The sequence below is a fragment of the Phalaenopsis equestris genome, unplaced genomic scaffold, assembly GCF_001263595.1.
Source record: "Phalaenopsis equestris unplaced genomic scaffold, ASM126359v1 Scaffold000521, whole genome shotgun sequence".
Lineage (NCBI taxonomy): Eukaryota > Viridiplantae > Streptophyta > Magnoliopsida > Asparagales > Orchidaceae > Phalaenopsis > Phalaenopsis equestris.
In genome coordinates this window covers 43,711-56,007 of record NW_018164961.1, presented here as the reverse complement: position 1 = coordinate 56,007, position 12,297 = coordinate 43,711, and the positions used below count along the sequence as shown (strand labels likewise).

At 32.0% G+C, this 12,297-nt stretch overlaps 1 protein-coding gene across 3 annotated transcripts in view; it reads right to left on the bottom strand.

Moving 5' to 3' along the window:
* Positions 1 to 12,297, bottom strand: part of LOC110028664 (gamma-secretase subunit APH1-like) — a 33,118-nt gene that overhangs the window by 20,627 nt on the left and 194 nt on the right. Inside the window, exons 2-4 of one of the 3 annotated variants that reach the window (XM_020730610.1) lie at positions 9,301 to 9,437; positions 8,932 to 9,087; positions 8,708 to 8,793 (exon numbers count right to left, since the gene is read on the bottom strand). In XM_020730610.1, the coding sequence (XP_020586269.1) occupies positions 8,708 to 8,793; positions 8,932 to 9,087; positions 9,301 to 9,413 (355 nt within the window). In that variant the 5' untranslated portion in view covers positions 9,414 to 9,437. Of the gene's footprint in view, positions 1 to 8,707; positions 8,794 to 8,931; positions 9,088 to 9,300; positions 9,516 to 12,297 lie in introns of those variants that run through there. The other 2 variants (XM_020730611.1, XM_020730612.1) reach the window with 2 other exon arrangements.

The following is a 12,297-nucleotide window of genomic DNA, read 5'->3' as shown; positions in this document are numbered from 1 at the left end:
AAAAATGAATGAAGGTTGATAGAAAAAAAAGCATAAAAAAGAAAAACGGGAATATTTCAGCCCGTCTTCCACTATCGCATGTGGGGTGAGGTGGGGAGTCGCAGCTCGTGTCTTGCGTCCGAACAGGAGCGCTCCTGTGTCACTTTCTTTTTTTTCTTCTTTTTTTTTGTGTGAGATTTAAATTGCGTAGTTTTCATGATGTCTAACTTCCAGTCATTACTTTATATTAGAAAGGAGTTTATCATTCTATAACAGGTAGTGAACAGTAGCTGAGGCTTAATCATTTGTTTCTAGCAAAAATTGCATGGTTGTTGTATTATTTGGTTACATCAAAAATCAATATTACATATGAAATCCACATTAGAGATCCTAGATACTAAGATGCAAGGCATCATCATTAAGTTATCTCAATTAAAAAGCATAATAAGAATTACCATTCCACTAATTTATGTCAAAAGGGCATCTTAGAAGATTTTGATTGCAAGCCCTTTTGAAGTTAAAAAGGAAAAGGAAACAAATGTAATTTAAGTTTTATAATCATTTAGTTTCAATTAGATCTATCGTGCTGACAAATAGATGAGGTGATAAAGACAATTTCAATATAAGTCATTTAAAATTTAATTATAATTATTAGCATTTTTTTAATGTCTTTAGCATGTTTGTCAATGTCATGTTTGAACATTTATAGTTAGAGATCCTACAGAAGAAAATTTCATAGCCAATTATAATCAGATGGATGCATAATTTTTTTACTTCTTCCCCTATTGAAGCTTTTAGGATTCAGCTTCAATCATGGTTTGAGGATTCAGCTTCTATCATGCTTTGAGGATTCAGCTTCTATCATGCTTTGAGGATACACCCTCGATTATGCTTTTAAGGATTCATTTGGCCACCTATGAGAATTGAAAAATGGATCTTTCCGATCCTTTTTTTTGTTGTTTTTTGGCTCTTTCCCACTTTCTCCTTGTGCTAAACAATTCTACATAATTTTCACCATCCCGCTTGCTATTCTATGTCAATGCAAAACTTCTTGCATCAAAGATATATTGAAGAGCCTTAAACTTCCTCCTTTGTATGTCTTCTTTTGTTCAACCATTTCACTCTAAGTTACTGTCATGAAAAGTAATTTAATACAAATCTACCCTTCTTTCTATCATATAACATTTCTCCATCTACATATGCATCTCACTCTTTAAAATTTCTCCACCAAACCTTAAATTTCTTAATAAATCACATTCAAATTTCAGCTCAAATTACAATTTTGATTTCTTAACCAATAATCATCAAACACCTTCAGCTGACAGGAAGACTCTTAAAACCATAATTCACCCTAGTGGGAACTAAATTCAGTAAGCAGATAAATTGAAGTTTAGCCACATCAAATTAAGGCCAACATATTAAATACAAACTTAAAATAGGCAGGGGAAGCTAGTGTATAAGGTGACAGATTGAGTACTAAAAAAAAGTAAAATCATATAAAAAAAATATACCTAGGTAAAACCTTAATTCAGAGTAAATGGGTTCAAAATAAGAAGCATTTATCCAAAATAGAAGCGAGGCCAAAAACTGGATTTTGTTTCAGGTATGTACTAAGTTAAACAATCTCCCCAGTTCAATCCATCAAAGATAGAATTTGAACAACTATTCAAGGAGAATATGGTTAAGACAAAAAACACTCCAAAATTCAAGCCACCACAGGAGAACTTTTAGCAATTATTTAAGAAAGTTATTTGTAAATCAAAACTAATTCCATAAATCAAGCCCTACATAGAGGATAATCACAGGAAAAGATGATAATAAGTTTATGCTCAACGTCAAGCATATAAGAAATCTACTAACTTAGACCCCCTCTCCTTCCATGCCCGACCACTAATAAAAAGATTCCAATGAATGCTCACTCATTATATCTAAATAATTTTCTTTTAATTATCAACTAAAAATGATTAACTTTTAGATTAAAACTTGTCATATCAAACATTTTATCTGAATATATAGGATCAATCTTATATTTTCCTATTTTTAATATATAATTACTTTTTCCATATTATTATATTTTTTAGAAAATTAATTCATTATTAAATATAGTTTATAACTTGACTTCAAATTGACCGAATGCAATTCAATTTAATAAACATTATTTCCTCTAATATTCTATTCTCTTTTTCTTTCCTCACAGTGCTACTGTTCTAACTATTCCCAAGAAAAGAAGTCATTAGGCTTCCACCCTCATTTTTTATTACAAGGATATAGGGAATCAAAGTAACCAACCTTTCTACACCAATCGCCATTCAAGCAAGGGAATTATATCATGTAGTCATGTCACAATCAAGCTCGGGAGTCAACATTACCAGGACAGGAATAGATATAAATTAAAATTAAATTTTCGATTTAAAATGTAATCATTAACTAATAAATAGAATTTTTCAAATAATTAAAAGAGCCACTAACAATTAAAAATTAAATTAGATCAAATAGTAAAACAATTATGAATGTATAATTACATTTCTTTCTATTTGTTGTGCCTTCTATAAACAATTTTCTTTTATCACCCATATTAAAGTCCTAGTCTAATACCTGAAATTTGTCAGTTTAACTATAATAAATTATCAGCACGAAAGTGAATACCTCTACTTCTAAATTACAGCAGTATAATAGAAAATAAAATAACATACACACTAGAACGTAATGAGTCAGTAAAAAATAACTAATAATTTATTATTCAATTATGATCATTCATAAAAATTTAGAACATTCTATTATATAGTATAATATCTAATCTTATCCCTATCATTTACATCCTTCAAAGGAATATGTCTAAATCATATTAATTAATGTAAGTCAATATCAATATTTTTTTAGTTTATATGCATGGGTGTTTTAGTCTCCCCAAATAGTATCACAAAATAGTATCATAAGAAAATAAGCTTCATCAATCTTTATGCACTTACAAGCACATCATACAAATCGTTTTAAAACAATGAAATATCATTAAATATTTTTTAGTTATAATAAATATATGCAATAAATACATAAATATGTTAAAAAAAATCACGAATATATTTTAAGTATCAATCTATCTAAAGAATATCTAATGCATTAGGTTAAGAAAATCAACAATATTATTGTAGTTCTGAAATGTAAGTACTTCAAATCAATTTCAAAAATTTCCTTTCAAAAAATTTCCTTTATGTATATTATATTTTCTTCAATCGGTATAATCATTTGAATAAAATATTCTTGTTAATTTATTTCATTTAAATTACAATTTAATCTCACTATTTAGCAGTAATTTGTCTTTAAATTAATATATTGATTTTTATTTTTCTTAATTATATGTATTATTTAATTGACTAAATAATCTATCATTACTTATAGTTAACATTTTTTCAGTTTGTTTAATCCTACATTAACATTCTTCATATTCTCTCCTCATTTAGAATATAATAATATTTTCGCTAATTCTAAATCTCCCTATTAAAGTCCCGCCTAAAATAATCTTCATTAGTTATAAATTGAATCTATAGCTTTTTATTTATAAATAAAAAATAGGTGGAACCTTGAACTTACCTTAATCAAACCGACTTTTGCCCTTCACTCGATTTTGTCCGTCAATCACGTGCTTCGCTCCACATCCCACATAAAACCCTATCTCATCACGCAAGCACAATAACATGTGCAATTTTAACTCTTCTCTGTGACTTTTTTTCACGCAAGCACGGAAGCTGTGAGCATGACTCAAGCTTCATGCCTCTGTCAAGCTTCCTACACAAGGCCTGGATGTTGCACCCAACCACATCATCTTTCCTCCTTTGTAAGCTCGTTCTTTCGCTTTGTCTCCCACCCTTTTCCCTTTTTCTGTACCTCTATCTTGCACATACCCCATCTTAACTCGCTTCTTAACAATAAGAAATTGATAGCGTCAATTCAGCTAAAATGGCACTAGCCAATTTCAATCCTCTATTATATACCAAATGTTTCAATCTTCTCCACTTACAAAATTTCCAACCCAAAATTTATATATTATGGGCTATTAGATTTGTCTAGCAAGTGAATCATTCATCACAGTATTACCCAATAAGAGAAGGCTAAGCAATTCTACTATCAGAAAATCATTCCAAATGAAAGTAATACAAAATGTGTACCAATTTTAAACACACTTCTAAGTACAACAAGACAATTCACATAAGATAATTTTTTAATACCATAGTGGATATAATAATGCTTGATAAAAAATTGTCAGCATCTTTATCCACAATAATGTTCTTCAGGGTTTCTATGAGAAAGACCATATACTCATGATTGCATATCTATTTTCATTGGCTCTGAGTTAGAGCTAAAGCAGCTGACTCTATCATCCTTTGCCCTCCTATAATTTTTGGTAAAAGAGCTTCACTTGTTTTGTGTTCCTTCGATGTCTTTTACTCGAATTTAGGACAATATCTCACAATATGGCCAGGCTTACAACACCAATAGCATGTGTTGTAGCCCAATAAGCCATTCACCCTTGTGATATTTTTCACATTTAACACAAGACTCAATGGTACCGTGATAGTATCACCATTGACCATATCGAGACAAAACTTAGGTTTCTTACCATTGGATCCTTCTAATTGAGCCAGATGTTCTCTCTCATAAGTACTCCTCCTGTGCAACTCCTAACGCTTCTAAGCAATTTGAAATTTTATTTCCACCCACCTAACCCTCTCCATAACATAGAATAGTCGTCATCCCTAAAGGCTACAACCACTACTTAACTGAATCCTTCAATTCAAATATGAACCTATAACACTTCTCTTTTATAGTCAATACTACCTATGATGTGTATCTCAATAGTTTAATAAATTGTCTTATATTGCATAACTTCCTTCTTTCTTTGCACTAGCCTGATAAATTTATCATGCATCTGTCTTCGTACAAAAAGAGACTGACTATTCACTTAACAGTTCAACAAAATTCTCCTAGTTTATCATCATATTTGGTACGTTCCTTCACCTATCCTGATATTGCTCAAGTCTTCACCTTTCTGCTGCTTCATCCAAAAAAAATATAGCTAACGATACTCTCCATTTCATCAAGGCATGTCATGTAGCAAAATAATTTTTATATGAATTCTTCGGTTCAATCAAACCTTCAGTTCTCTTGAGCAAAAATGGTTGTAGATCTTGAAATATCATTAAGTATCTACCCAAAGCAAAAATATTACTTTTATTCAGCTATGATCTAAGATCCTAAATTAGTTACGTCAAGGCCATCATCATTTGAGTTAGAGCATTAGTGCTCACAATGATATTAATTGTAATTCTTATTCCACCATATTTTGTCTCCCACTTTCTCATGTTGATCCATTTGCTTGCGTGAAATACGACCTAGTTAAAGTTCGCTTAAAATTCCAAACTTCTCTCTTTTAATTTTTCATAATTATTTTACTAGCTCTATCAATATGATTATATCACTTAACCCCAAACCTCATGTCTTAATACCACTTTTGTCCAATCAAACATAAGGGTTTGGAATGATAAAAGCAGGAATAGACGATAGGACAACAACAACAACAAACCTTTATCTTAATAAGTGGGTCGGCTATATGAACCATTCTTATCCACTGTGTTCTTGAGTGTCATATTTTCATTTAATTCTAATAAATAAAGATCATGCCCCAGTCTTTCTAGGTCTACTCCTACGTTTCTTAACACAAGTCAAAGTTAAAACATATACTCTCCAAACTGGGTCAGCAAACAATTAAACAGATGACCGATGTTTAATGGGAACAAACAATCTACGAAGAAACTTTCTAATCTTGTCTACCACTGGAGCTACACCAAACATGTTATGGATATATTCACTTTGTTGTTTTTTTTAAATGTAAAGCTGCTCATACACCTAAGTAGTCGCTTAGCAACACTTAGTTTAGTTTTATGCTTCTCTTTTATAGGCCAACATTTTGCACCATAAAGCATTGTAGGTCTCACCACCATCATATTAGGTCTCACCACCTAGGTCTCACCACCATCCTATTAAACTTTCTTTAAATTTAAACAGTACTTTTTCCATCACACAATAGACCTGATGCATTCCTCCTCTTCAATCAACCAAGTTGAATTCTACTAATAACATCCCCATCTATATCATTATCACTTTGAACAATAAACCCCAGATATCTAAAACGTTCACTCCTTTTAAAGACTTGATCACCCATATTTAAAACTCATTGTTACAACCCCGGCACCATAGATACTACAACTAAAATTACATTCTTTTTATTTAATCTTAGCTCTACTCAAAAACAAGCCATTAGACTTTAAAATTGATCTCCATAAGTCAAGTTTTTTTTCTTGAACTCTTTCTCTAGTCTTATCCACAAAAAAAGATATCATCAATGAAAAGCATACACCAAGGTAGATCCTCCTCCAAATGTCTAGTAAGAATATTCATAACAAAAGCAAAACAATATGGGCTTAAGGTTGATCTTGTTGGGATTATGATGGGAATCTCCCTTACTTCTAGTAGCACTTTGATCCAATTAGAATCAAAACCACACTGCAAAATAGGATTGCATTAATTCAAAAAAATCATAACAAAAATTTCTAACAGAAGCGCAACAAAAATAATTCCAGAAAATACACCAGAGTTTAACATCGAGAAACCCGAGAACGAGAAAAAACAACGGAGCCACATCACAAAAAAATTTCCACTATAAAACTGAGTATCAAATATTATAATAAAGGTTGCATTTAAGCATCCTTTTAGTACTCCATTCATTTATGTGCTAATTCAAAAATAACAACAACAAACCTTTATCCCACTAAGTAGGGTCAGCTACATGAATCTTTTTTCTACATTGTGTCATATTGAGTGTCATATTTTCATTTAATTCTAATGAATTAAGATCATTTTTCATAAAAAATGCACAAGTTTCTTTAGATCTACCTCTACCTTCTTAACATAAGTCGAATCTAAATTATCTAATCGGATCATCAGATGGTAGACGTTTAATGTGACTAAACCATCTAATACAACTCTCTCTAATATTGTCTGTCACGAGAGCTAAACCAACAGTTTCACGGATATATTTGTTTCGCATTTTGTCTCTAAATTAAAGCCACTCATCCACCTTATCATCTCAACAACACTTAACTTTGTTTTATGCTTCTCGTTCATTGGCCAACTTTTTTTGCCAAAAAGCATTTCAGGGCTCACCACCATCTTACAAAATTAACTTTTTACGTCTTAGCATTACTTTTCTATCACACAATAGGCCCGATGCATTCCTCCGTGTCAATCATCCAACTTGAATTCTACTAATAACATCCTCATCTATAGCTCCATCATTTTAAAACAATAGACCTGAGAAATTTAAAACGTTCACTCATTTTAATGATTTGATCAACCATTGTTACAATTTTGCCACTAGATCTTCCGCTAGTAAGATTACATTCCATGTATTTAGTTTTAGATATACTCAAACAAAGGCCTTTAGACTCTAAAGTAGGCCTCCATAATTTAATTTTTTTTGTTTAACTCTTTCTCTAGTCTTATCCACAAGAAGGATATCATCATCAAAAAGCATACACCAGTTAAAATCTAGTAAGGGCATCCAAAACTAAAGCACAACGATATCGCCTTAAAGACAATCTCTGATTTAATCCAAATGATGATCAATCCTCCTTCTGTCCGAACAAAAGCAAAAGCTATAGTAAACATATCTTTAATGACTTGAATATAAATCATATCAACCTCTTTATTTCCAAGAACTCTATAAAGAACTTCTCTTGAAATCTTATCGTAAGCTTTTCTAAATCAAAACAATCATATGTAGATCCTCCTTACTCTCTCTATACTTCTCAATCAAACCACTCAATAAATGCATAGCTTCCATAGTAGACTTGCTCAGCATGAATCCAAACTGATTACGAGAAATCTTTGTATCACATCTTAACCTATGTTTATATACTGTCTCCCACAATTTTAAAGTATGACACATTAACTTAATTTCTCTATAATTATTACACTCTCGTGCATCCTCTTTATTCTTAAAAATGGGATCAAAATAGTCTTCCTCCACTCCTCAGGAACCTTTTCAGTTTTTAAAATAATATTAAAAAGTTTAGACCTATTAACAAATTTATGTGCTAATTCTGCCAATAAGTATTTTTGCACCTATTAGCATGAGAAAGTGGTCTAAAAATGAGAATGAACCTTTAAAGACAATTAAAGAGTATGCTCCTAAAAATCAAGTACCTAATTCCAATGTTTAGACCACTGTTCAATACCTAATAGCTAAATTCCAGTAAAATAATGCCATAATCTGACAAGAGTCCCCGCCATATTATACATTGAAAAAAATCTAGCAAATAGTAATTCCATAAAATGACCAGTCGTTCTAGCATTGCCTTCAAATGCTGAAAACTATAACAGCCAATTTTGTTTAGAAAAAAGAGAAGGAACGTGTTCCTTCTAGCCACCACGAATCTACTAGTATGTTATTAAAAAATGGTTTTCCCCATTCAAAAAGAAAGCATCTTAGTTAAAGACATGAAACTGATCACATTAAATACAACAAATCATCCATTACAAAGAAAATAAACTGATGTAATTATGTAAAGAAGGTCAAGTAAGAATGCCATCACATTAAATACAACAAATCATCCATTACAAAGAAAATAAACTGATGTAATTATGTAAAGAAGGTCAAGTAAGAATGCCATACCGAGTCCAATTTGCATCTTATCAGTAAGGAAGAGGCGAGGCTTGGATGTTCGGTCTGCAAAGGAATTCAACATTTCTTCAAGTCTCCTAACAAAATTACGAGAATCAATCCTTACATCATCATCATAACAAAAGCACATAAGGTCCTGCGTTCTCCACAGAAACCCTCCTATCAGAACATAACAGTTCGTGCAACACAAAGAGCTAAAGCATCAGACGACCTACTTGTACAGTTTCCAGAAGATAAGACGGACGCCTTCCTGGAAGCTAACTGATGTGAGTATAACAATCGCATAAGTCCACGATGCCGATGACTTAACAGGAAGAAACGCCCTCCATACTCCCGAAAGAAGAATCAAGCTTACAAGCCAAAACAGTGTGCTGTGCCAACAAATCACAGCCACAAGCTTGGGATTATGACAATTATTTTCTACCAAATTATGACTGAAATTTTCTCAGCTTATGCAAGATCAAATGATTAAATAGCTAAAGTTCACTCGGCACTCAGAATCTTATTAAGTGGCTGTTTCGTTACAATTACGATTTGACAGATCCTAAAAATAATAATAAGAGCGAAGAGGGAACGAGAGGAACCTGGAGAGAAGCGTGAGGACGAGGAAGGGTCTCTTGGCGATGACGGAGACAAAGATGGAGAGTGCCGGGCCTAGGGCAATTAGAGCATACCCTAGCCCCGCAGCCACCGTCATCCTTCCCTCTCGACGACCGGCTACCCGAGTTTCGGGTAAAGAACTTCGACCGGTGAAGTTTATTTTTGAAAGAACGACAGGAAAAAATGCAGGCAACTCGAGGCGGCTGAGAATTTTATCTTTTAATTAAAACGTTTAAGTTTTTATGGGTGTTTGGTACGACCATATTAATAGGATTTATGTATTGGATTTAGGAAATTCAGTTAAATATTAAAAGTGTAATGCAATTAGAAATTCAGATTTAAGATTATTTTGTCTTGATTCATCTTAAATTTGAATTTAATAAATCAGCAAATAAGGATTTAATAAATTGGATTAATTAAGAGGGTGTTTTGTAACCTGCTTATTATCGGATTTAGTCATGAATTTAACTTAAATATAGTTAAAAATCAAAAAAATGAAAAATAATTCAAACACATCGTTAAAATGAATTTCATGGTGTTCTATTGCTTTTTTTCTCACATTCTGTATTTTGTAAATCTGATCGCAAGACGGATTTATTTCGTCTTCGCACGAGCTCCTCCTGTCGTTTGTGTAATCTGGATTTATCGGATTACATAAGTCTTATTAAACGTAAATTTGATCTACAACCTAAATCCTATTAACGCTAAATCCTTCTTGTAGTTAAACGCTGCCTATGTGAAGTACATGAATTTATTTGTGTCTTAAAAAAAACTAAAAAAAAATATAGCCTACGAAAAGTTTTTCCCAAATTATTATCCTACAAGTTGGCTATTTATATTATCAATAGACTCATTTTCTAACCTCCAAGTAGGCCTGAATGCTAAACGCTAAACAATGAGATAGACGGCATTTCATATAACCTTTGACATTGAAGTCTCAATAAATAAATCTCTCAAACATGAATCCTTTAGATTATTCTTATTTTTTTAACGAAATAATTGAAATGATAAAATTATAGTGTTCATACTTTGCATTTTTTATAAAAATATTTTTAAAATATTAAAAAGTAAAATATTTAAATTTTAATATTTTCAAAAAAAAAATGAGTTAAACTCAAATCACAGTTAATTCATAAGTAAGCACACATGGCTCTCACACAACGGACAATCTAAGAATGCAATTAATATTCTTGATAGTAGTAATGATTGTGACATTGCCACTCTCATCTTTTAGCACACAAAGTCTCTTGGTGATGACAATCTCAATTTTCATAGTCTCCATGAGAGCATTTTATGGCCCCTCATTCATTTTATCTCTCCCTATAAATATCTCACATCCTCCATCAATAAAGCTACCAAAGGATTGATTTAATGAACCCTCAAAATCTTTAGTTGTCGCCGATTTTGCCTATTTCTCCCACATCTCAGATGGTCAATGTCCCTCTATTCGTGTTGGCCAGATGAATCAACCAGAGACTAGTATCAAGAAGTCCATGTGTGATCCTTCCATTTCCAAGTTTATGTTCAGCTTGATTTTTGTCATTGTTCGCACATAATCTTGAATTTACTCAACTCAACGTTTGAGGGAAGAGTCATTGTGAAGCTATCACAAATAAATCTTATCTAAATCGACCTAAAAAACTCAAAAATGACATATGATCAATGTCAAAAAGTCCCATAAAAATTTAGATTGACCAACCTTTGAAAAAGGTTGGCTCTTTAAGGTGAATTACACTTCAAGAGACATGTTTAGAGATATTCTTGATAAGCAAAACATTGTTATGCTTTAATTTGACTGAATTATATCAAGATAAAACTGTTGTTAATTGTTGTTTCCTAACTAAAGCAATTTATAGTTTGACATGGAATACAATGAATCGTCATAAAAAAATGAGATAATTATCTCTTTACATTAAGAAAACTTATGTGATAACAATAATTTAATCACTAAAAATCCAAAAGAAATGTGAAATCATGTAATCAATGATGAGTAAGGTGACAAAAGAATCTATAAAAAGGTTAAAATGATATAATAGAGATTTTATATATCCATTTATTAAGAGAAAAAACTGGTGTTAATATGAGAGTATCCTTGTCATATTCATAGAAGGAGATAATGAAAGTGGTCTAGTAATATTGGATCAGCAAATCTTGGCTAAATTCATATTAATTATTCGTTAGAAACAATATCCTTGAAGTAAGTTCTATTAGTTTCTCAAAAGGATAATGTATAATGAGAGTATGATAAAAACGTAAAACTGATTTGAGAGATCCGAAATAAAATACTTGAACAAAAGCATATAAATAAGTAATTCCCAAAAAAAATATGCAAAGAACGTTAAGATTTAACGTGAAAAAATGCAAAAATAGGGAAAATTTTTCACGGAGCCACAACACATCAAGAAATTTACAGTGATGAGAGAAATTGTACTTATTGCACCACACTCAATCTTCTCCACTCTCTTAGAACTCATGAATGCTCTTTTCCTTTCTCTTTCACATAAGAGAACTCATAGAAATCTGACACCAACTCATAACACTGTTTTGCACTATTTGCACGCACCTCCCAAGCAAAGAAACATGAAACTTAAAGCCTTGAACTGGAGAAATCAATTATATGTGCATCGGTGCTATTCACTTGAGTCGAGTTTTCTGGTGCACTTTTCTGGAATGTTGGAAATGAGTCTTCTATGTACCTAAGAACCCTTACTTGTGATGGGTTTGTGCATGGGAGCCTTTTGGGAGAGCGCCTCTCTCGCACTAGGTTACCATTTGTCAAGTGCAAGGAGCCCTTAGGCCTTGGATTTGTCATTGTACTATACTTGGGCACTTCTTATTGTTAGTTAAGCTCCACACATAATAATATCTCACATGAAAACTGATTTGCAATCACATGTCCTCTAAATTTTCTCTTCCCTAAAGTTGTATCATCTTCATAGTTGTGTTTAGTAGTATGGTGAACCTTGGTCTTAGCTTTCATG